Genomic DNA, 26539 nt, shown 5'->3' on the forward strand with positions numbered 1-26539 from the left:
CACACAGGGATGGATGGATGGACACACACACAGGGATGGATGGATGGACACACACACAGGGATGGATGGATGGACACACACACAGGGATGGACGGACACACAGGGATGGACGGACACAGAGGGATGGACGGACACAGAGGGATGGACGGACACACACAGGGATGGACAGGCATATCTCACCCTCGGCTTATACACGAGTCAATAGGTTTCCCAGTTTTTTGGGGGTAAATTGGGGGCCTCGGCTTATACTCGGGTCGGCCTATACTCGAGTATATACGGTACTAATATTTAGGCCGCGTACACACGGGCGGACTGTTCGCCCAACCTTGTCCGCTGAACAGTGTTTGGGCGGACAGTCCGCTCGTGTGTGGGCTTTCAGCGGACAGTTTCAGCGGACAGTTGGACGGACAAAGTCTTTCGGAAATTCCGAAAAACTGTCCGCTGAAACTGTGTTTGAGCGAACAGTCCGCCCGTGTGTGGGCCTGTCCGCTGTACTTTCGAAATGAGCGGACTGTTCCCGCTCGGAAAGTCCGCCCATTTCGAGCGCGTGTACAGGTAGGCGGGGCCCGCGAAGGAGACGTCGCGGGCTCCGCCGCCTGGAATGGGCTTAAAGGGGAACCCCAACGCCGAAAAAAATCGGCGTGGGGGTTCCCCCAAAGTCCACACCAGACCCTTGTCCGAGCACGCTACCCGGCCGGCCAGGAAAGGGGGCGAGCGAGCGCGCCCCCCCTCCTGAGCCGTACCAGGCCGCGTGCCCTCAACATGGGGGGTGCCTTGGGGAAGGGGGGGCCGCGCAGCCCCCCCACCCCAAAGCACCTTGTCCCCATGTTGATGAGGACAAGGGCCTCTTCCCGACAACCCTGGCCGTTGGTTGTCGGGGTCTGCGGGCGGGGGGCTTATCGGAATCCGGGAGCCCCCTTTAAGAAGGGGGCCCCCGGATACCGGCCCCCCACCCTATGTGAATGAGTATGGGGTACAATGTACCCCTACCCATTCACCTGTGAAATAAAGTACAAAAAAAAACACAACACATGGAAAAAGTATTTTATTGCACAGCTCCGGGGGTCTTCCGTCTTCGGGGGTCTTCTCGCCGGACTCCTCCGCTATGTGTGTGTAGCTCTTTTGCTAGCGGAGGAGTCCGGCTTTCTTCCTCCCCGCCGCCGGCCTCTTCTCCCGACTTCGGGGGTCTTGTCCCCCTCTTCGGTTCTTCTGCCGGGCCACCGCGCCTGGTCCGGTGGCCCGGTCTTCTGTCGCCGTCTTCCGTTCTTCTGTCGCCGCCTTCGGTTCTTCTGCCGGGCCACCGCGCCTTCTTGTAGCTCTTTTACAGGCGGTGGCCCGGTCTTCTGTCGCCGCTGTCGTCGTCGCCGCCGCCGCCGCCTTCCGTTCTTGTTCTTCTTCTTGTTCTTCTTCTCCTGGAGATGTTGACTCGACGAGCTCTCCGGCCGGAATGCCAGAGCCGCGCTGTGCGGTCACTTATATAGTGACAATGGGGCGGTGTCACATGGTATATGTCACATGGGTTGGTCACATGGTGACCCCGCCCCCTTACGATGTCATAGTCCCCATGTGACATCAACCCATGTGACCAACCCATGTGACATATACCATGTGACACCGCCCCATTGTCACTATATAAGTGGCAGCGGAGCGTGTCCCTGGCATTCCGGCCGGAGAGCTCGTCGAGTCAACATCTCCAGGAGAAGAAGAAGAAGAACAAGAACGGAAGGCGGCGGCGGCGACGACGACAGCGGCGACAGAAGACCGGGCCACCGCCTGTAAAAGAGCTACAAGAAGGCGCGGTGGCCCGGCAGAAGAACCGAAGGCGGCGACAGAAGAACGGAAGACGGCGACAGAAGACCGGGCCACCGGACCAGGCGCGATGGCCCGGCAGAAGAACCGAAGAGGGGGACAAGACCCCGAAGTCGGGAGAAGAGGCCGGCGGCGGGGAGGAAGAAAGCCGGACTCCTCCGCTAGTAAAAGAGCTACACACACATAGCGGAGGAGTCCGGCGAGAAGACCCCCGAAGACGGAAGACCCCCGGAGCTGTGCAATAAAATATTTTTTCCCTGTGTTGTGTTTTTTTTTGTACTTTATTTCACAGGTGAATGGGTAGGGGTACATTGTACCCCATACTCATTCACATAGGGTGGGGGGCCGGTATCCGGGGGCCCCCTTCTTAAAGGGGGCTCCCGGATTCCCATAAGCCCCCCGCCCGCAGACCCCGACAACCAACGGCCAGGGTTGTCGGGAAGAGGCCCTTGTCCTCATCAACATGGGGACAAGGTGCTTTGGGGTGGGGGGGGCCGCGCGGCCCCCCCTTCCCCAAGGCACCCCCCATGTTGAGGGCACGCGGCCTGGTACGGCTCAGGAGGGGGGGCACGCTCGCTCGCCCCCCTTTCCTGGCCGGCCGGGTAGCGTGCTCGGACAAGGGTCTGGTGTGGACTTTGGGGGAACCCCCACGCCGATTTTTTTCGGCGTTGGGGTTCCCCTTTAAGCCCATTCCAGGCGGCGGAGCCCGCGAAGTATCCTTCGCGGGCCCCGCCTACCTGTACACGCGCTCGAAATGGGCGGATTTGCCTCCTCCTTACGTGGGCGAGTCCGTTCATTTCAAAAGTTGAGCGAACTGTTTGCCCAACCTTGTTCGTCAAACAGTCCGCTCGTGTGTGGGCAAGTCCGCTCATGCAAATTTTGAGCGGACTGTTTGCCGAAACTGTTTGACGAACAAGGTTGGGCAAACAGTCCGCGCGTGTGTACGCGGCCTTAGAGTGGAGATCTCCATGTCTCCTCCCAGTTTTTATCTGCTAATGTTGGAACATCTCTTGTCCAGCTTTCACATAGCTTACTTATATCTGAAAATGTAGTTTTGGATAAGTAGCTATATAAAATCGAAATTTTATTTTTTTTGGTCTTTTTCCTTACCATTTGCTCTAATTCTGTTCCTATCAATTGTGGGATCCCCTCCGGGAACTGAGCCAATAAAGTATGGATCAACTGCATGTATCTAAAAGTGTAGTTCCCAGGTATATTCCAAAGTTTCCTTATTTCGGCAAATTAAATTACTCTCCCTTCAGGTACAACTTGTGATAGTTTTTTAATCCCAAATCTAGTCCATGCCCCTGGATCTTGGATGGAATCCAAATGTGGGAGCTCTGGATTTCTCCATAATGGAGAGTTTGGGGATAAATCCCCTCTCAAATGATCCTCTTTTGCCATGACTGCTCTCCATATTATGTCGTAATCATCGAGGGAGTCAGATCTGACCTATATTTTAATCCACTGAACGGCAATGACTGCAGTGCCTCCCACGAATGGACCACTGCGGCCTCTACCATTGTGGCAGAGTCAAATCCATCCGGATTCAGCCATCTCCCTATCGTCACCAACTGTGTAGCCATATAATATTTATAAAGGTCTGGGAAAGCCAATCCCCCCTGTACCACGGACGCATAAGTACGCTTAGTTTAATTATAGCTGGTTTGCCTTTCCATATAAATGTAGAAAACATACCGTGTAGCTGTGTAAAAAACTTCTTAGGCAACCACTGTGGAGAATTTCTAAATAAATACAGAAATTTAGGAAGAATCTTCATCTTTATTAAATGTATACGTCCCAGCAGCGATAGGGGCTATGCCTCCCAGATCTTTAACTTTTTCTTACACTCCTATATTACTGAATCTAAATTCAGCATTTTAACGTCTTTGACCTGTCGAGATATTATTATACCTAGATACTTAAATTCTGATACCCATTTTAACGGTAGATCTGGGGGAGCTGTGTCTCGGGCCCCTTTGTCAATAAAGAATAACAAAAACTTATCCCAATTCACTTTAAGTTCTGTAAACACTGAAAACGTATTCAGTAGTTCTAGAGCTCCTTTCAATGAAGGACTGCATCTCTCAAAAACAGCAACATATCATTGGCATACAGGGCTACCCTGTCCTCCAGCCCCCCAATCCAAAGTCCCTGAATATTCAGCGAGGTCCTGAGAGCCTCTGCCACTGGCTCTATTGCAATCACAAAGAGTGCTGGAGAGAGAGGGCAGCCCAGCCTCTATGCAGCTGAAATGGGAACGAGAGCCTTCCTCCCAATTTTACAGATGACATGGGTTTTTTATATATTGTTTGTATCCATTTAATAAATATGAATGGAAATCCCATCCTTCTAAGTATTTCCCAAAGAAAAGGCCATATCAAAGGCATTCTCTAGATCCCTCACATACGTGGTGGGTATGTATGTTTGTATGTAATCTACGTAGATTAACATCTGTCGTTCTCTCTGGCATGAATCCTGTCTGATCCGAATCTATGATATTCTTTAATAAATGTTGTAATCTCAATGTTAATATTTTCCTCAGTATTTTCAGATCTATATTTAATAAAGCTATCGGCCTGTATGAAGAACATAGTTTTGGGTCTTTCACTTCCTTGTATAATAAGGTTATATTTGCATACCTCATTGAGTCTGGAAGGACTCCTTTCAATAGACCATTTGTAAATACTTCTGCTAATTTTGGAGCTAGTAAAGCTCCATATTTCTTATAAAATTTCATAGGAATTCCATCTGGGCCTGGTGCTTTCTCCCCTGGGAATGTATGTATGACCTTTATGATCTCCTCACCTGTAATTGGACATATCAATGCCTCTCTCTCCCTATCCGACAACCACCCGAGGGCTACATGGTCTAAAGGGTCTACCATAGCTGTCGGGCGGAAGTCGGAGGGGAGAGAAGAGGCATAGAACCGGCCATAGTACTCTCTGAAGGTCTCTAAAATCTCCTCAGGTTCTTTTACTCTCTTTTTCTGTAGGGTTTCGATTTCTGATATAGTTGTAGGTTGATATTCTTGTTGCTCTAATCTTGCTAGAAATCTCCCACCTTTATCTCCTTGCTCAAAAATATTTTGTCTATTTTTATGTAGTTCCAACCTTGTTATTTCTACCATATGTAAATGGAGATCTCTTTGTGCAGCCATCATTTGCTCAAAATTTACAACACTGGAGTCTTGACCATATTTCTCCTTTTTTATTTCTATCTGTTTTTACAATTCCTGTATCCTAACCTTCTGTTTTTTTTTATGAATCGCAGCAATATTTGAGATGTATTGTCCCAGTATATATGCTTTAAACGCATCCCAGACAATGTCCACCGAGGACGACCCTGCATTATTTTCCCAGTACTCCATTATTAGGGATGCCATTTTTCCTTCTATCTCGGGGTGTGACACCCACTACGGAGTTAACCTCCACAATGATGCACTCCTCGGGGTGGGGACACGTATTGACAAAAATAAAGGAGAATGATCTGATAGGCCACTAGGTAAGTAAGTTACTTCTGAAATGTCCATTAACATTGTTACATCTGCAAATGCTATTCTGGACGCTGTTTTATAGGAGGCAGAAAAACAGGAATAGACTCTTTTTTCTGGATTTCTCCAACTCCAAATTTTCGTTACTCCTGTCACCTGAGCCCAATTACACAAGTCCGCTGAATATTGCTTAGGAGGTTTTGGTCTATCCAGCTCTGGCAATAGAACTGAATTAAAATCTCCAATAAATAATAACTTTGCTGGGAGATATTCGATTTTTTTCTCCATTATCTCATTCAAAATTCCCACCACAAATGGGGGTGGTATATAAATTGCTACTGTAATGTATCGTTGCTGCCCAATTGTATAGAATAAAATAACATATTTCCCTTGTATGTCTAAAAAGGCCTTCTCTATTTCTCCCGGAAAAGTTTTATTTACTAAGACGGATACTCCTCTAGCATAGGAGGAATACGTGGCATGGTATGTTTTTTTATCCAGGCTTTTTTTAAAGTTGTTAATCTTTCACCCATTAAATGTGTCTCCTGAAGTATGATCAATTGAGGACTATATTTTCTTATATATTGAAACATTAATGCTCGCTTAAACTTTGAGTTCAATCCTCGGACATTCCATGAGAGTATTGAATAGCTATTATTTTTACCTATCATTATATTGGAAGTGTGGGAAGGTTAATCATCATAGAGAACGTCCATAGGGTTCTAAAGCCACACCCTTGTTGCACCCATCCATACTTCCCCCTTACACTTCCTTCACCTCTCTCCCCCCCATCCCCCCCCTTCTCCTTCCACACCTCTCTCCACATTCACTTCACCCCCCTACTCCCATCCCACCCTGTCCCCTTTCACTCCCTTCCCTGTTCTGCAACCCCATCCATTCATGGATGGGAATGGAGAGGAACTTCTCCTTACCCCTTCTTCACTGAACATAGTATATATTCCATGTTCAGTACCCAACATATCCAAACAAAACTACAAAAAAACTGTCACCCTTCTATTCCATTGTGGGGCGGGCTCTCTATTAATGGGTCTCAAACCGCACCTTTATACATAAAAAATTATAATTTGTTTTTATTTATTTCTTTTTTCATAAAAAAAAATGCATTCGTCCGAAAATCCAAATTAATTAAGGTTGAATCTGTCATTGAAGGCTTATGGTGTCGACTTTTGTATGTTTTTCGCTGCTTTGTCGAATCTTTGTCATTCATGTTGAATGTACATAGTTCAAACAGAAAATGGACTGGTGATAGTGATCACTGATCAGACAGGTAACAAGATAGGGAATATGGAATCTATATAGAATCTCAATCTATAATATAGAATCTATAATAATAAATCCCCCCCACAACACGGGCAGCCTCTGAGGCTATCACAACACTAGCAACACTAGTATCACTATCAAGTTTACAACACTAACACAGATTATTATGAAATATAAAAAAATAATTATATGCTTCACTATTGTTCTGCTGCTGTGCTTATGCTTAATTGCTAAATAATTCAGGTTCTCTGACAAACGGACCAGATAAGATTGATTGTCTTCTGAAATTATTCAGTGTGTGTGTCTCTCTCTGTTAGCAATCGTAAGTGAAAGTAAGTTGGCTGTACATGTGTACTTAGTTCTAGCTACCGTATTTATGGGTGTATAACACGCACCCCAAGTTTAGGAGGGAAGTTTAATGAAAAAAAACTTTTAGGAGGCAAGTTTAAGGAAAAAACCTTACATTTTAAATGCCCATCAATGTAGCCTTCCACTGTCCCCCTGCAGCCCTACACTGTTCTCCTGCAGCCTTCCACTGTCCCCCTGCAGCCCTACACTGTCCCCCTGCAGCCTTCCACTGTCCCCCTGCAGCCTTCCACTGTCCCCTGCAGCCCTACTCTGCCCCCCTGCAGCCCTACACTGTCTCCCTGCAGCCTTCCACAAAATTGCAGTATGGTTAGTTTTAAATTTACCGCCGCCGACGCCATCTTCGGCTCCTCCCGCCGCCATCTTCGGCTCCTCCCGCCACGATCTTCGGCTCCTCCCGCCGCCGTCGTCGAGATCTTCGGCTCCTCCCGCCGCCGCCGCCGATCTTCGGCTCCTCCCGACATAGACCAAGCCCAAGCCGAGCCGAGGGTACTCAGCTACTCGGCTCTGCTCGCAGTAACGCCCCCGTCCCGCCCCTTGTCCTGGCTCCTGTGATGGACACAACACCGGGCCAATGGTGGGACGTATAGGCTAGGAGGCAGGACTGGGCGTGACTGAGAGCAGAGCCGAGTACACAGTACACTCGGCTCAGCTCGGTAAATGTCGGCGGCACTCCACAGAGCGCAGATCGGTGTATAACACGCACCCATGATTTCCCCCTGATTTTAAGGGGAAAAAAGTGTGTGTTATACACCGATAAATACGGTATTTTACTGGTCCTCCTCTTTGGTTACAATCAGCCAATAACATTCATCATCATCATTATTTTAATTTTACTTGCCCCACCCAATTCATGCAGCTATCTTTTCTCTCTATGTCAAATCTTTCCTTCTATGTCGAATCTTTTCTCTCTATGTCAAATCTTTTCCCTCTATGTAGAATAATCCTGGACCAATAAGTTAAGGTTAGGCACGTTCGACCACAGGTTCGATAGACACAGATTGTTATTGTCAGCATCATGTCGAATCTCCTATCTATATCGAACTGTTGTCACAACAAAAACAAAAATAAAGAATCTTTTTATGTCGGATCTTTTGTTTTTCGGATTCTGCACTTTCGTTATCGTTTGTTAAAATGATAACAAAAATACCTGAAATTCAGACAAAAATACATTCGGATGAAAACGAATGCACGTGTCTAATTAGCAGTACTCTAAATAAGTGGCTGCTCTGCAGAGGAGGAGTGTGTGATTTTTCCTGCCAACTTGTTTCACTGAGGTGCTGCTCCCACCAAGCTCTTTGGCAAAGAGTCATTTGTTTCTTGTACCTAAATTTCTGGTAGTTTTATCATAGCTGACAGATTGCAGGCAGAGGCTGCTGTCAGCATCAGATTTGTTTTAAATATTTTCTACCTATTCTAGTGCTTGCCAACTGTCCTGACACACCAGGCTCTGCTGTTGTTTGCTGCAAGACACATCCTGAAGAGGTTATATACGTCACTCTGCTAGTGACAGAGTAAAAGGAATATTGCCACCAGCTATTGAAGGAGTGGGCCAGAGATCAGCTGTTAGAATGCATTCGTCTTGCTCATTCCCTAGTTGTCAGAGTTGGCTTTGTCCAGTATTCCTAAAGGCAGTGATGACTTTTCTTCACCCTTTAGTATGGCTCAGGTAGAATCGCTGGTATGGCTATTGGAGGTTGGCTCTGCTTATTTCTTTGAGCACTATTGAACATGTTCTCGAAAGGTGCTAGTGGATAGTATTAAAGCAGTGCAGTCTCTAGGTAGACAACTTTGATGAGTGTAAACTGAATTTTGTTCAACCATTACAACAAGCATGGTCAGATATGTTGCACTCAGCCTCAGTCAGCTTGCACCAACCCATTTCCGCTGCTAGATACCTGCCTTCTCAAATATCTCTGTCTCTATCACCCACAGCAACCATAGTTGCAGCCCAGTATACCCTGCTACCAACTATATGTCAGTACCCTGTTTCCACTCACTGCACCTACGCTGCCTTTAATCCGTTGAAGATTACCTATTCTCAGCTGCATGCGGCAATCCCTCAGAAATCCTCTATAGCAACTGCTCCCTCTTTTACACCATCCCTCTGTCCTTCTTTTCCATCAGCTGCACCCCCAGCCTGAATGTCCTCAGTCTGCTGCCCAGCCTGATGGTACTCTGCCTGCTGCCCAGCCTGGTGGTGCTCTGCCTGCTGACCAGCCTGATGGTCCTCTGCTTGCTTGTTCTGTTCCAGCTGCTTGCTGGTTCTGTTCCTGCTGCCCAACTTGATAATCCAGTTCCTGATGCCTAGCTTGGGGGTCCTGTTCTTGATGGCCAGCCTGATGATTCGGTTTCTGATGCTCAGCCTGATGATCCGTTTCCTGATGCCCAGCCTGTAATGGAGCTCCTCTCAGAAGCGACCTTCCAGTTCCGCGCTGTGCATGCCCCCCTCCCCCCCTTATTAGAGTTATATGTGTGTTTTTATATTCAAATTCACTTTTGCGAGCATGTGATGGATTTTGTCCTTTCATTATATATGGATATATGAATTGTTAGTAATTGTATCAATAAAATATTACTATATGCTTTAAACTGTTCCTTATGATGTCTATTAATACCTTTTTTGGTGACCATTGGGGGTGGTCTGTGGCTTCTTTCCAAAATAATCAGGTATCGCAATCAAGACATATCTGGAAACCCCTTTTATTCAAGTTGTAGTGTGCTGGTATATTTAAACCAAGCAGTAATGAAGTGGTAACAAAATACTTTTCCCTAATTCCTTGCATATTAGCTTATTAGCTAATATGGGCAGAACTGATTTTCAAGATTTTCAAAACCCATTTCAGCCTGTGATTTGACAATGACGGCTCTGCAGCACAATTAGGACTTAATTTCTGCTCTTCTCAGGATGCTTTCAGAATTTGGCAGACAATATTGTGAAATTAATTAAATCCTGGATTGGTTTGCTGAAAGACTGGGCTCTAGTTTTTGTTCCTGCATTGTATTGCCTATGGACTACCACCATTGTCCCCTTGTTTCCATGTATCACAATGTTTGTTACCAAGGAATTTACACAACTACCATTTGTTTATTTTAATAACTAGCAACCAGTGCAGTCCTCTCCATTCCTCCCAAAATCTCCTGCTCTCTGGGTCCCCTGTTACCTCCTCCCATGCTCGCCTTCAGGACTTCTCCAGAGACTCTCCCATCCTCTGGACATCCCTGCCCTAGTATGTCCAATCAGCCCCTATTCTGTCTGATCCCTGAAAACTCACTTATTCAGGGAAGCCTATCCCACCTCCACCTAAGAACCATATCCAAGCCACTTCCATCAGATCATCCGGCCGCAGCTATTACCTTTTGTGCCACCTCCCCCTCCCTTTAGAATTGTAAGTTCCATGAGCAAGGCCCTCCCGTCCCTTCTGTATTGAACTGTATTGTATTTGTACTCTCCCCCTCTACAATGTAAAGTGCTGTGCAATTTTTTGGTGCTATATAAATCCTGTATAATAATAAAAATAATACTTGCCCAAGTATTGTCAGGGCTACCCATTTAAAGATGCATACTCTTGTGTGGTCATCCCAATTTTGTCTTTAGAAACTAAAGGGTCATAGATCTGGAACAAGATGAACGTTCAGATGGCTGACCAATTTACATGTTTTTGACCAGTACAGAAAAAAATAACACTCCACCATTCCTAGAAAATATCTTAACAGTCAGCCTGTATTTTTGTCACATGTTCCCTTCTGGGTTCAAATTGCCCAGAATATTAATCTGTAGCAAGCAAAAAGTTCAACACCCATGATACAACAGGAACATTAGCTGCCGTGCTCTTATGTTAGCTGTCCCCACAATCAGCAAAATGAAGAGCAGCTGGTAAGCATAAACCTACAGTTTATTATGAGGGTATTGAGTACTAGATTGCTTTTCATATCAGCTGCCATACCTTGAAAAGAATGTATTTAAACTAGCTAATTTGTTATATTTACAGATTTCAACAGCTAACTATATTTAAACAATGTCATACCTTTAAACATGTTTTAACTTTTCTTATAATTTTATAAATAACATAAAGATCAAGATTTTTGGTACCGCTGTTCATCATATGGAGTCCTATGTTAATATTTCCTAATCATAGTGACCTCAGCCTGCCAGAATGTACAGACTCCTAATCCTTGCTGTAATGTTTTCTCATTAACCACCCAGCATTGGCCACACCAGTCGTATCAGCCCAGCAATGCCTCAGGCACCACTGGAATTAATTACCAGAAGAAGCACTGCTGTTTTGAATTGTCATCTTGAATTTATCACTTGCCACTTAATGCAACTCATCTGACCTAATACCTCCAATGTGTCACGGGGGCTCTGGCTCTGTTTCCACCGGTTGTAATATCAGGGGTGTTCTGTATGCCTAATGTTCATGCAGTGTAGAGCATACATCTGCTGGAGACCTGGATAAAAGATCCTACCCTAGAGGCATAGCTTGCTAACAATGCCCCAAGCAAATTGCAGATAACCCATACGTCATGTAACATTTGAAGTTTACAGCAGAAGCTGACACGTTTAATTTTCACTTCTTAGAGATGATAATCTTTCATTTCATTGGCTGTAACAACTGCGACCATTTGTGTCTTTCCCGTTTCACTTTTTAGAGTTTAATGAAGCTGCCTGTCCTCATGTGGATAAATAAATGGCTCTAGGGGGCTTTTGGTATTAGGCCTGCTTTCCTACAGTATAAAATGAACAGAAATAGCTCATTAAATAACTCACAAAATATATATAGCCTACAGTACAGTTCAGTTAAAACCCATGATGTTTTAAGGTGCTTTTTTCAGTCTTTTAGAATGTTATAACAGTGATCCAGCTTTATACTTTCCTGTGCTCCTTTTATTGAATGAAACTATGATTCCAGGCAGGAAACAATCAGGCTGATTTTGTAGAATGGAATTATAATGATAGAACAGCTGTTAAATCGACATATCAAGAGCCGATGTTAGATTTTTGTTAGCTATCTTGTAAAATACCATCAAATGGCTTGATGTGAGCTGCACATATTTTACAATGTCTATGAAATATGTACAGTTTTGTTACTATCCACTGTAAATGTGATACTGTTTTTTCTGTTATGTTATGCTGTATGTTGTAAGGCTTTGCTTATTTATTATTATTTTCTTTTGTTACCAGTGACCTTGATATATAGCACATAAAAATTTGATCATTTTTCAGGATTGTTTTTAAAAGGGATGGAATGAGACCTATGGGAGAATTGCGATATGTATAATATTGTAGTTGACAAGAAGGAGAAAATTATTAATACACGCAAGCTGAGGATCATAACTATAGTTATAGCAGCCATGTGGCTCCTATGGGGCCCAAGGGCATGGGGAGCCTTGTCAATGGTGCTTTCATACCTGACTATAAAGGACCAACGCCTTAGGCTGGTCAGAGGAATTGATCCCCCTGTCCCTTCCTACTACTGCATTAATTTGCCTCTAAGTGAAAGTATTAGTCTCCCCCGTGCTTCATTATGTGACTGATCTTTAAGAGGTGACAAGCAGTGAAGCAGTGAGTGTCCTATTTGTGTATTATTATTAGTGTATTATTCAAATCACTTTTAAAATTTGTGTTCAATGTGCACCATCAAGAAATGAAGAATACCCCATTGCCTGACTCCTCTTGGAGGAATGGGAGGGCATTAATAATATTGTTAAGCAATAGTTGTCATCATCGTTAGAAAAGAAAGCAAATACAAGTAGGGAGACAAAAGGAGAGACCTAAAGAAAGTCACATAAATAGCCAGGTGAGAAAAAGACAAGCAAAAGTGCCCACACAAATAAAGAATAGAAAAACATAAGCCATTATATAGATTCAGTGAGAGGTCAGTGTCACATTCAGTATGTGCTATAGATTTCCACCAGTTTTTTTTTTTTTGTGCTGGGCCCTGTTATTTCTAGTTATGTCTTATATGACATTATATAATACGATAGTACAAACATTAAAGATGTTGTGCAAAGTGCATTTACTTACTTCAAGCAATTGCATTTCACCTTTGGTATGTGTAGATCAGTAAGAGCACTGGAAGTAAATAACTGGCCACTATGTGGTCACATGCCTCCTGACACTAAAGACCAATCAGTTATACAGGTACAATCAGATCACCCTCAGGCAGTTGTATCTGACAGTTAACTTCAAAAATGTGGTGGAGATTGCTCCGTAGACATTTCTTTCATCAGCATATCTCAGAAGAACCCATAATGCTAGACAATATTTTCAAACTGTTCAGTAACTTCTTTTTCTAAGGTGCATTGGCCAACATTTTCAATGGGTACCACATAGACTGAAATCCTTCAGGCAGTATTGAACATTACTCTTTGAACTTTGTTGGATGTCTTGATCGTTGTTGGTAAGAACTAAATGCTACTAGCATTGAACTGAATGCTCACCATGTTCTTTGGTTATGGGATGTACGATACGTTACAGACATTGTTCAGCACACTCTCCAGCTAGTCAGCACAAATAAATGAACAAAAAATCAACATCATAGTTTAAAAAGAGGTTTCTTTTTGCATACAGTACATTTTGGCAACCAGCCTGCCACTTCAAGATACCCCTGCATTGGGTGGTCTTTAACTCCAAAAATTCTTGAATTCCCAACTATAAGTAATACATAGCAATGCCAGTGGTGTATCAACCATGTGTGCAGGGAGTTCAGGGCATATGGGCCCAGAGCCCTAACATTGATTTAAAAAAATAAAAATCACAGCCAACATTTCCCTGAGCCGAAAGTGGGTAGAGTAGTGTTTCTATGCATCAGGAGCTTTGGTACACCTTTATCCATCTTACTTGCAGATGCTATGATTATAGTTTCGGTTGCCGCTGCCTGCAACCGCTGTTTGTAAGCCCTGGCTGACACAGAGCGATATATTAACTTGCTCCTCATGTGGGAGAGTGGGCTTGTGAGAGTGGAAAGGAACATCAGGTGGTGGCTGAAAGGACGGGTATAAGGAGGGCAGGGAACCGTGCAGGGAACCGTGCTGAGGGAGGACACGCTGGCGATGTGGCCGCTCATCCTGCTCCTCACTAACAGAAGTGATTGTGAACTCACTCCTGTCAGAAGGAGCAGTGGATGAAAACTGCAGCTGGAGAGAGGATTCCACTTTCTCCTCCCTCCAACCTGCAGGTGGCAAAAGAAAGCATGTGCTGAGACTGAAAGTTTCAGCACAGCATGGCTGTGGAGTGAGGGCAGACTGCCATTCTTCCTCTCTGCCCTTGTCATGTCACATGACTGGAGAGAGGAAGAAGAAGCTGTCTCATAGTGTAATCTATGAGTACAATGGGAAGAGTGGGGGACAACTCAGCCCTAGACATCCCCTCTTTACTCCCTATGTCCCTTCTCCTCCTCAGACACAGCCAGACCTCCTTTCTCTTCAGACTCCCCATATCTCCCAACTCTCCTCTTCAGACCCACCTTCTCCTCCTCAGATCACCTCTCTCTTCCTCAGACCCCCCAGACATCCCCATTCCTCTTCTCAGATCCCCCTCCTCCACAGACACCCAGACCTCTTATCTCTCCTATACAACCCCCCAACCCCTTTCTCCTCTTCAGACCCCCCTTTCTCCTCCTTAGACACCCCAATCTCCCCTCTCTCCTCCCCAGACTCCCCTTCTCCCCCTCAGAACCCCCCAGAGCCCTCCTCCTCCCCCTTCTCCTCCTCATATCCCCCGACTTCCCCTCTCTTCTTTTCAGCTCCCTAGACCCCCTCTCCTTCTCAGACCCACCTAAACCCCCTCTCTCCTCCTCAGACCCCCTTCTCATCCTCAGGTCCCCCCAGACTCTTTCTCTCCTCTTCAGACCCCTGACCTCCCCTCTCTCCTCCTCAGACCCCACTCTACCTCTCAGATCCCCCCTCTCATCCAAACCCCACAGACCACCCCTTTCTCCTGCTCAGACTCTCCCTCTCCTCCTCAGACCCCCCAGACCTCCCCTCTCTCCTCAGTTCCCCCAGACCTCTCCTCTCTCCTCCTCAGACCCCCAAGATACCCCTATCCTCCTTTTTCCTCTTCAGAGCCTCCAGGCCTCCCCTAATCTCCTTGGAACCCCCCAGACCCCCCCCCCATCCTCCTCAGACCCCTCTTATCTTCCTTATTTGCTATTCTATTACTACTCCTGACAAGAAGAGTAATAATAGTATACAGTGCAAACATTGTCTGCATCCATATTGTGCCACAGCACCTGTGATCATCATGCTGATCACATAGTACAGGCAGTATACAGTATGTTAAGACACAGGCTGCAGACAGAGTTTGCACTGTATCGTATACTATTACTATTCCTGACCTCCTTAAGGCCCCTTTCAAACTCCATGCTGCCGTTTCCTCACAGCGCGGGTGAAGGGCAGTGTAACTGTGGTTTTAATGCGAGTTACCTGCACTTTCCCATGGATTTCATTTGTATCGGGTGTTCTTGGTGCATTTTCTGAAAGTACATCAAAGAGCAGTGTGAAATGGGCCAAATAGTATGCAGTGCAACACTGTCTGCAGCCATGAATGAATGATGCAGATGCAACACCTGTGATCATTATCATGATCATGATGATAGCACAGTACAGCCTGTGCTATGTGATCATCATCATGATGACAATGATAACATAAGCACAGTGAGAGGATTCCTTTTAGCCCTCTTTTACACTTGTTCTTGAGGGATGGTAAAAACGAACAGCTCCGTCATGCATTTTTACTGCCCCCATCTGCTCCTCCCTATGTAGCAAAGGCAGTGGAGAGGGGGAGAACAAATGCAGTAGCCACTGTTTTTATTTGAATAAATACAGATGACATCATGAACTCCACCTCAGCCAATCAGAGGAAGTTTTGTAATCATTCAAAGAATAAAAAAGCTTTATGTGAGCACTCAGCCCAACTCTATTTTATTCTGGTAGTGGGAAGTCCCTCTCCTGCTGCTGGAACAAAGCTCTTTATACTGTATGTAGCTGATGCTACATACAATTAGTACAGCGTGTTAGTGCAGAAAATAGTTAAAGTGGGGTGCCCTTAAAAAAAAAAATTAAAAGACAGCAGCTACAAATACTGCAGCTGCTGACTTTTAATAATCGGACACTTACCTGTCCCAGGGTGCAGCGATGTGGGGTAACGAAGCCCCCCTCGTTCTCCGCTCCGCTTGCGGCGCCGTCATTCATACTGTGGGCACCCGGCTGGGGCTTCACAGTCAGACACCCACTGCGCATGCGTGAGCAGCGCAGGGCGCCGTGATACGCCGCACAGTCATCTGGGACATGTGACAGGTCCCAGATGACTGTGCAGCACGAGGGGAAGTGATGTCACCAGCCCAGGCAAGGAAGAAGGCAGACAACGAGGGACCCCCTAGCAACAGGTATCTAGAGGTGAGTAAAAATAATTTTTTTTTCCAATTATTTTTTATTTTTTTTTTAAGAATTTTAAACTATTTTTATTTTATGGTGGCAACACCACTTTAATTTCAGCCAGCTTGGCCCAAATTAACTATTTAAAGGTACATTAACAAAGAGGTTAGGCTTTAAAGGCACACATAGAAAAACAATAGTTTTCTGTGAGTCCTTTCATTGACCTGCATATATCTAGCACATAGTTTTAACAAGCCCCCACTTTCATGTGTGTCATTTCCATGTTGTCCAGGCAAGAGCTTACACCAAACAGTTGCGTTATAACCCCTTCTGTTTTTGTTTAACCCCTTTACTGCCTTCAGTGTATGTCATAAATCAGTGGTAGCGTGGAGTGAGTGTCTATATACTGTATACCGGTAAGCATACTGTTGGCTTTCAATTGAAAATTGCTTTCTCTAACCCCATGGAAGCTAATAGAGTACAATCCGTGCACTATTAGCTTCAATCGAGGGAATGCGAGATATCAGGGGTCTAAAAGACCCCTGACGTCTCATCAAAGAGAACCTATCATAACTACATCATATCACATAGTGTCAAAAAATTGTTACATGCAAGCACTTTCCCCTCCCCTCCCAACATACACAAATGTAATGTATGCAAATGTACAAAACTAAACATACCTGTTGGGGGGCACCTACTTATGAAAATATTGCTTGTACTACATATGTTACATATTGCTGCACATCAGGAAAAATTATAGGCCCATTATTCACAATTCACTCAAAACTGATGACCTGCAGTGCCACACCCAATAGTGTCTAAAACCCAACTTATGATCCTCCACACAGGCCCAATACTTTCATTAAAAACCATAAGCATAAGTTAAGAGCAGGTTTATCTTAAGCAGCCCCCTCTTCCTTAACCCTTTCGCTTCCAGGTCCATACGTCGTACAGATCTGACAGCGGAGGTATCACACACAATCTTGTGGCTGCAGCCACCATGATTGAGTGTGAAACTGACAGACAGAATCCCGCCTGTCAGGTGAGAGCATTCGGACGGCTGTGCTGTTGCCCAATTGCGCTCACACCACCCGGTACTGGTGCCCCCCCCCCCTGTGTGCATGCTTACCGGTCTCCGTTTGCTCACCTGCGGACCAGGTGTTGAAGTAGAAAATATAGGGTACTGAAGTTTGTCGCCATTTCAGAGGCGCATGCAAATTTAAGGTTTGGCATGCTGGGTATCTATTTAATCTGCGCAATCTTGTCTTTTATATATTACTAAAAATGTGGGTAATTTATTGCGTTTGTTTGTCCTAAAGCTCACTTTAGTGTGTTTTTTACAGAAATGTTGTGTTTCCTAGACCTCTGCAGTAATATCGTGTGACATAAAAAATTAGAACTACTACTATTTTATTCCCTAGATTGTCTGCTTTCAGAAAATAATATAATGATTTGTTAAACATGTGTGCAAAAAAAGGCTCTGGCAGCAAAAGGTTTCTGCACCAAATCCAAAAGTAACAATTGCAGCCTCTCAGAGCAATTAAAAAGTAGCAAAAAAGGGTCAAAGTACGCACGGGAATGCCAATATACAGAGTAATATAAAAACTGCACATTCTCCAGCTAGCAAGCGTTCCCAGGTTAAAAACAGAAATGGAACTTTTGGTTGCATATATTTTGTAAATAAATGTGAAGCCAAACTGTTGTGCCAAAATACCTCTGCATTGTGGGATGATACATTTGACATGGTCTATGGAGGATATAGAGTAACCTGTCATCTGTAACAATAGCTACTACAATACTAAATGGGGGCTTAGGACATATAAGTAAAAATTTCAAACATTACACAAGCAATTATTATGATTTGTGATAGGTGTCCCGGAAGCCACACATCAAATAAAAGCCTGCTGCTTCATAGTGAATGGCATTCTCAGCCTGGACCAGGGCAGCTGATAAGGCAGTACAACTGGTCCTGTTGTAGTGGGCCCAGGCCTCATAAGCTAAACAAGGGGGCCCAGGGCAGCTTTATTATTAATGTCTGCCTAAATTAATAAATTGCTTTTACTAGGGCTTTAATTACATTTCCCTGGACCCCGTCAGGTTAATAGAGGAGCCCAGGAAGTGGAAGCAGAGGAGAAACTTTTCTTTTTTCATTTTCCGGCCCTGGCTGGAGAAGGTCAGTGTGCCACTGTTCGACTTCACCAGAAGGGGGGGTATAGGCAGGGTTGGGACGCCCCATCAGGAAGAATATATGGGGCCCCATGATTTTTATCAGCAGTCCTGGCCTGGACCCCACCGCCAGGCCCCACTCCCAACATGTTTCATACAGTGAAACGTGTTGAGAGTGTGGCCTGGCAGAAGTCCAGGCTGAGACTGCCATTCACTATCACACAGCAAGCTTTGATTTGATGTGTGGCTTCCGGGACACCTATCACTCTCTATCATTGCCTGGAGCATAGACGAGCTCCCGTCCCAGCCAGCACTCACAGTGGTGGGCACAGGACTTCATTCCCATACAGCCTGAGCAGCTCACACACATATTTTGGTTTGCAATTAGTATGATTTCTTTTGATTAAAACTGTCATGAAAATGTCTTCTTTATTGGGCAGCACAGTGGTGTAGTGGTTAGCACTCTCACCTAGCAGTAAGAAGGGTCACTGGTTCAAATCCTAACCATGACACTACCTGCCTGGAGTTTGCATGTTCTCCCTGTGCCTGCGTGGGTTTCCTCCGGGTACTCCGGTTTCCTCCCACAATCCAAAGACATGCAGGTAGGTTAATTGGCTTCTGTCCAAAATTGGCCCTAGTATATGAATTGGGACCTAGGATAGTGGGCTCCTTGAGGGAAGGGACTGATGTGAGTGTGCAATGTACAGGGATAGGGACAATGGGACTGGTGTCTTTATTCAACCTTACTAACTATGAAACTATGAAAACTATGACACAGGAAACTTTGTTTTTCCTCGGTGCCAAAAAGGGGAAGCTTGGAATATTGTGATTAGAAACGATTTGACACTAGCCAATAAAAAAAATCAGTTTCTTTGCAGTAGGTTCTAACTGAAGCCCATTTTTGACAGAGAACCCAGCAAATTATTAAGCATAAATGTTGGAGATGTCTAGCAGGGCTGCAATTATAGTTATTGGAGATGGACAATTAGCTAAGTATTGTGTTATATGTGTCTGCTCTAGTGCTGTGATGTCTTCTTATCTTACATGAAGAGCTGTTCTTTATTTCAAATTATTCCTTCTGTAAATCGCAAGCTCTCAGCAATTGTCAACATAATTATGGCTGATTTAAGCAGAATCATTTCAAAAACTGTTTCTAATCAGGGTGTAATTATTTTCTTTGGGGGCCCATAAAAATAAGGAGAAATATGGTGTTAAACAGTTGAAATGAAGCACAATTAAAGAAAACTTAATCTAAGCACTATTTGTCTCTAAACCATTTAACATAACCGTAATACCAGAAAAACAACACTTCCTGTGCATGAAGTCCCCATGGGCTAATAATAGGCATACACGTATAAGCATTTAAAAAAATAAAATAGGAGTCACTTCTCATGCTCAGTATGCTATAACTGTCAGTGGCAAGCAGAGACACATCACACCCCTCTATGACTTCCAATCATAAAGCAAAATAGGGTATTTACAACAAATGAAGTTGGTTGTCTGGTTAAAGAGATCAACTAATTTGCATATTTATAATCAATTCAGCTCCACAAAATGAAACAAGTTAATAGGATTTATTTATAGATAGAAACATTTTTAAACAGTTTTGTCTCTTGAGGTTGTAGCAAAGATTTTATTTGTGGCAGTGTTTTTCTATCTAGTATAGATTATATAGAAAAAGCGAATAAATCAAAAAAACACTGTATAAGAAATTCAATCAAAAAAAGTTATACATAAAGAGAGAAAAAAAAGAGCCGATCACTGGCGGCCATGAGAGGGACTTCAGTCCCGATCATGGCCAAGTCATCAGTGCCCACCTTCCCCCTGCCAGTGCAACCTATTTATAGTAAAAGTGCCACCCATCAGTACCACCCCTTAGTGCCCATAGTGCCACCCATCAGTGCCCACAGTGCCACCTATCAGTGCCCACAATCTGCCTCAACAACAGTGCTTCACCTCATATGCCACATATCCGTGCCCATCAGTGTCATCTACCAGTTCCCATCAGTGCCCATCAGTGCCGCCCATCAGTGCCCAGCAGTGCCACCTATCAGAGCCACCTATCAGTGCCACCTATCAGTGCCCATCCGTCCCATCTATCAGTGGTACCTATCCGTGCCCATCCGTGCCACCCATCCGTGTCATCTTATCTGTGCCCATCTTTGCCCATCAGTGCCACCTTATCTGTGCCCATCAGTGCTGCCTTATCTGTGCCTATCAGTACCGCTTTATCTGTGCCTATTGGTGCCACCTTAACCGTGCCTATCAGTGTCCACCAGTGCAGCCTATAAGTGCCCACCAGTGCAGCCTATCAGTGCCCACCATTGCCGCCTTTAGCAATGGCAGATATATTGATGAAATCTTGCTTATTTGGGTTGGTGGCCCAGATTTGTTCTCTTCCTTCATGGCCCATTGCAATGCTAAGTCTATGGCACTGTCTTTCACACATGTCCTAGATCTCAAGGAACTTGTCTTTTTGGATTTGGTCTTGTCACATCAGGGCCAGACCATTATCACGAATAACCATGTTAATCCCACTGGGAGTAATTCCTAGCTTCATTTTTCCAGTTGTCATCATCCAGAGAAGAGGAATATCCCCAGCGGGCAATTTAATAGACTAAGAAGGAATTGCTCTAGGGACGAGGGTTGCACTCTGCAAGGAGCACTAATGTCTCAAAAGTTTTTAGACAAAGGATACAAGAAGCTTTTAATCTACACAGGGATCCAGAGGCACTATTGGTAGTGGACAATATAAATGCAGTACGATTTATGAAAACTTATTAAAATGACCAGTATAGAAGCATTACCAAAATCATGCACAAACATTACAATATATTAAAGTTAGATCAGAAACTAGGCCCTATATTACCATCTGCTCCACAGGTTACTATCCGTAGAGCGCCTACTGTCAAAAACATCTTGGCCCCAAGTAAACTGCAGAGTACTAACAATAGACCCACTTCAGGCATTATATCCTATTTTGACAACAGAGGTATTTAAATGTAGGAAGAGAGATTGTCTGACGTGCCAATTTATATCACATGGCCGTTCCACCATCTCAGACAACAAGGGTAACATATTTCAAATCAAACAGTTTATTACATGCTCAACATAGGTCATATATACACGTACCATGCGTAAACGTATAGGGAATCATCATAGATACAGTGCATTGCTAAAGGCTGTCACCAGCATAGTGTTCCTGGTGACTTTTTAAAGGCCCACAGGCAGGACATCCATTGCATTGAAGTTATAGCGATTGAGGCACAATGACAGATAACAAGAGATTCTCCCTTTTATGCAAAAGGGAGACCTTTTGGATTGTCAAGTTCGGATCTCTAGCCACTAATGGCCTCAATGAAAGCCTTGAATTACACACGATTATATAACATAGACCTCTGGCTGTATCACGAAGGCCACTTTTAGGTTATACATGTAACAGTACATATGTACATATCTGGGTGCTCTATTGCACATCATGGTGCTCTCATGCAGCACATGGTGTTTGTATTTATTTTTATTTTTCATTTTTCACTGTCACGTTTCAGGCCGCGGAACTGGACATGACATTGATCCTCTTGATCAGTATACACTTTTGTAAGAGAACCAAATAATATGGTTTGGATATCTTCCCTATACCATATTTTGATTAATACAATATGATTATAATGATAAGTTATTGTTTATTGTTAACCACTTCCCATCTGCACTATAGCCGAAAGATGGCTACAGCGCAGACCTACTTTGCTGGGAGGACATCCATAGATGTCCTCCCGTGCTCGAGCGGCCTGCGTGTCCCCTGATGGGCAGGCGTGGTGGGGGGTTTAAGTGCCCAGTAAGCAAGTGGTTAATCATAATATATTTATTTTTATTTTTACACTTAATCCATTTTTTCACATATTTTTCATTTATTTTTATTTTTGTTTGTATGTTTTCTAATTAGTATTATAACATATTATTTTTAAAATGTATTTAAAATTAATTTACAAATGATTTTTATAAATATTTAATCTTGTACTGTATAAATTCAATAGCCCTTTGGATTGAGGGTTAACAATGGGTTAATCTCTGTGTGTGTTCAGGTACTGCCCTGCCCACTCTCTGCCCTCAGCTGTAAGGGCTTTAAATTCATCAGTTGCCGTCACACTCTTGACTTGACAAAGTCATCACAGCAACGAGCTTGACTGACAGGTCCCTCCTGTCCCTCCTGTCTGGCCCTTCCACCCTGACATCATGGTGAGTGACAGCGAACTCCAGCTTGGCTTCCAGTGTCCATGGCCTTACCCCATAGGTGTGCTGCATGATTACGGCGGATTATTTCCTTCCTTCTGCCCACAAGACCCAGCAGACATTAGCCTATCTTCATCCATCTATGCCAGCCTGGTATTGTATGTACTGTAATTGTTCAATAAACAGTTTAGCCTTTACTTTGGCTCGGCACTGTTTGAATGGAGGCTCCACATCCCCATTGAATTCCAGATAGCTCTGTCTGCATCTTCTCTTCATAGAAGGGAAATTGTTAGCTATGATTGGGTCCACTCAGGTGGGTAAAAACCCTAGCCCAAACGGGTTCCACTCAAATTTTACATAACCAATAAAGATCTTCTCACAACCTTTCCACAAATGTTTGTACTCAATCTCTACAGAGTCCATCTTCCCTCTCAATGCTTTGGAAGCCCATAATCCAGATAAAGATCACATACTTTGCTCCAATTACCATTCCATATCCTAATAGAAGTGGATCTAAAAAATATACTTTAAATTAATAACTAAAAAAAATCCAACCACTTTTCCCCAAATCAACTCTATCCCCAACAAGACCACACTGACATCCCTCACCACCTTTGAAAACCTACTCCTACAGAATTCCCCACCTACATTGTATGCCAAATTAATTTTATTTTGTCATACCACTCTCAACCAAACCTACCCAAATACACAGTTACCTGGGCTAAAGATTTAGCTACTACAATAAAGCTTCATTACTTGAGATTTTACGTTCTCCCACAAACTTTCACTTTCAAGTAAAACAGAAATAATTTCAGTATCATCACAATCTGTTACAAATGCCAAGATGTCATCCACCATTATTACCCTTCCCTTTTGGATTATTGTTTGAGATATCAGACCACCAGTAGTAACATGATATATATTGGGAGTAAATCCCCCCTCCCCCATTTTTCCCACTGACTCCCCTCTTTTTCCTATCACCCCCCCCCCAGTCATCATGTTCGTATTCTATTCTATTTCCCCTTATCTTTTTTTATTTCAAATCAAAACTTACTGAGCCCTGCCTGCAAGCCCTACCTAAGCCATAAATGTTGTACCAAGATCCTGCTAACCTTTATGGCAAAGCACAAAGGCAGGAATATTTTTAGATCCACAGATTTACAAATGCTTTTACTTGATATTCCCATCCCTACTGGTATAATGAATGTGTTCCCTAACCTACAAAATAGCTTAATGTGTATTTACATATTTCCAACCAAATTTGAATAGCACCCACTTTATATTTGTTACATGTTCCCATTACCATAGCATATCTTAAAAAAAATAATAATAGTTACCTGTATAAGTGATTTTTATTTGCTTAAAAATACGTACATGTTCCCCCTGCTTTGTAATGTTTAGGAAGGGCTGTAGAGTATTGTTTAAGAGAAATAATCCTGTCTTTACTGTGTTCGCAGTTCTTCATTATCAGCTGTAAACTAGATATGAACACTGTCTGTCCTAAGAAAGAGTTAAAAAAATTATTAAAAATGCATTTTGCACAGTACGTTAATGAGTGACAAAGACACTGAGAGACTGTTCAGAAATTCTTAGAATCAGCAATGACAACTTCTCCTTAGAAACATCTAAAGGGTAACATTTTTTTATTATTATTTTTTTTTTACGTATGCTGTTTGAATGGGAACACATAACAAACACGTAGTGGGATTTTCTCAAAATGTATTGCAAAAGTGTAATTACCCTTTAGTATGCCACTTTGTATCTTACATATCACAAGCATGAGTTTGTTTTATTTTATTTTATTTTATTTTGTATCCTCTATACAATGATAAGCCAAATAAAATCAGATCAGTGCTCATCAAGTTGCCCTCTAACCTTCGACCACATGAGAGGATCAGGAAACCGTTAACTAGTCCTCAGTGTTCTAGGAACAGCTGTTATCAGATTTACAACAGTCGCCTTGCACTTATTAGTCGGAGATTCTGCCAACCTAATCCGTCGGATTTTGCCTGTCGGATTTAGTCAGACGGATTGTGTCCGAAACTGTTGCATACACACGGTCGGACTAAGTTGTCGAAAAGTCAGATCTTTCAGATCGTGATGACGTAATTTCGTTACGATGGGACTACATTCAGGCTAGTAGCCAATAGCTTTGATGTAGGAATTTTATCTGAGCATGCGTGGCACTTGGTCCGATCAAAATTCGCTACGCATGATCGGAGTATGTCCGATCAAACCAGTTGGTCGGGAAATATTTCCAACATGTTGGAAAATTGGGTCCGACGGAGATTCGGACGGAATCAGTCCGATGCATACCACACACAGTTGGATTATCTGACGACACGGTCCGATAAGACACATTCTGACGGATTCTCCGACCATGTGTATGCGGCATTAGACATAAAAGATCTCTTAAATAAAGAGAAGAAAATTCTTGCAATGAAGGAGGGGAAGACAATATAGTGTAGAGAATTTTAAACCCCTGCAGAATTTAGAAGATGGAGCATGTTTGCTTATTAAACTTGTATGTCTCCATGATTACATTAAAAACAATTTAACCACTTCAGCCCCGGAAAGATTTCCCCCCTTCCCAACCCACTTTTTGTGATTCGGCACTGCGTTGCTTTAACTGACAATTGTGCGTCGTGCGACATTGTACCCAAACAAAATTGACGTCTTTTTTTATATAGAGCTTTCTTTTGGTTGTATTTGCTCGCCTCTGTATTTTTTTTTTGTGCTATAAACAAGACAATTTTGAAAAAAAAGCAATATTTTTTTCTTTTTGCTATAATAAATATCCCCCAAAAATATATTAAAAATATTTTTTTCCTCAGTTTAGGGCGATATGTATTCCTTTACATATTTTTGGTAAAAAAATAAATAAATCGTAATAAGCGTATATTGATTGGTTTGCGCAAAATTTATAGAGTCTACAAAATAGGGGATAGTTTTATGGCATTTTTATTATAATTTCTTTTTTATTAGTAATGCCGGCGATATGCAATTTTTATTGTGACTGTAACATTATGGCGGACACATCGGACACTTTTGACACTATTTTGAGACCATTGTCACTTATACAGAGATCAGTGCTTTAAAATGCACTGATTACTGTGTAAATGACAATGACAGTGAAGAGGTTAACCACTAGGGGGCGATGAAGGGGTTACGTGTGTCCTAGGGAAGGATTCTAACTGTGGGGGGATGGGCTTCAACACACATGACAGCGATCACTGCTCTCGAATAACAGGAAGCAGCGATCTCTGTCATGTCACAAGGCAGAACAGAGAAATGCCTTGTTTACAAAGGCATCGGACTAATGGGTGTCTATTAGGTCCGTAAATTTTTGAAAAGCATGTGATTTGAAGCTGAAGCTCTAATTGACTTGTTTCAGGTTGTCGTTGGGGCGCACCCTCCCACTTTTAATTTGAGAAAATCAATATTCGTCGTCGCATCACTTCCGCAAGGTGTCCTCTGATGACCTGTTTGCGCCTCCCAAACTCCAGCCAAGCCAAATTCCAGCTAACACTTCATAAACAATTGCAGCACACAGCTTTTCCTTTTGGACTAAATGTTTTTTTTACAAATAAATAAAAGCTGACTATTGTAAGCATCCCTGTCAGTACTAAATGGTTTGACCATTTCAGGTCAGATGCTTTAAAGTCTCTTAAGCCTAGTACACATGGGCCAAATGTCAGCCAGCATTGGCCGGTTCAATAAAAAACCGGCTGACATTTGGCTTATGACCACAAAAGGCCTGCTGACTGGCTCCCGATCAGTGCTCTCAGCCAGTGCTCTGGAGGGGTGAAAGTCCCC

General features: G+C 43.5%; 1 protein-coding gene across 1 annotated transcript in view; it reads right to left on the reverse strand.

Annotated features, from left to right (window-relative positions):
- The window catches only part of LOC143925686 (glutamate dehydrogenase 1, mitochondrial-like), a 72142-nt gene extending 48561 nt beyond the window's left edge, over window positions 1-23581 (reverse strand). Inside the window, exon 1 of the mRNA XM_077450148.1 lies at window positions 23480-23581. Within this exon, the coding sequence (XP_077306274.1) occupies window positions 23480-23581 (102 nt within the window). The remainder of the gene's footprint in view (window positions 1-23479) is intronic.
- Window positions 23582-26539: the final 2958 nt, after the last annotated feature.

The sequence above is a fragment of the Lithobates pipiens genome, unplaced genomic scaffold (genome assembly GCF_037356315.1).
Source record: "Lithobates pipiens isolate NorthernLeopardFrog02 unplaced genomic scaffold, aLitPip1_a1.2 Scaffold_22, whole genome shotgun sequence".
Taxonomy (NCBI): Eukaryota; Metazoa; Chordata; class Amphibia; order Anura; family Ranidae; genus Lithobates; species Lithobates pipiens.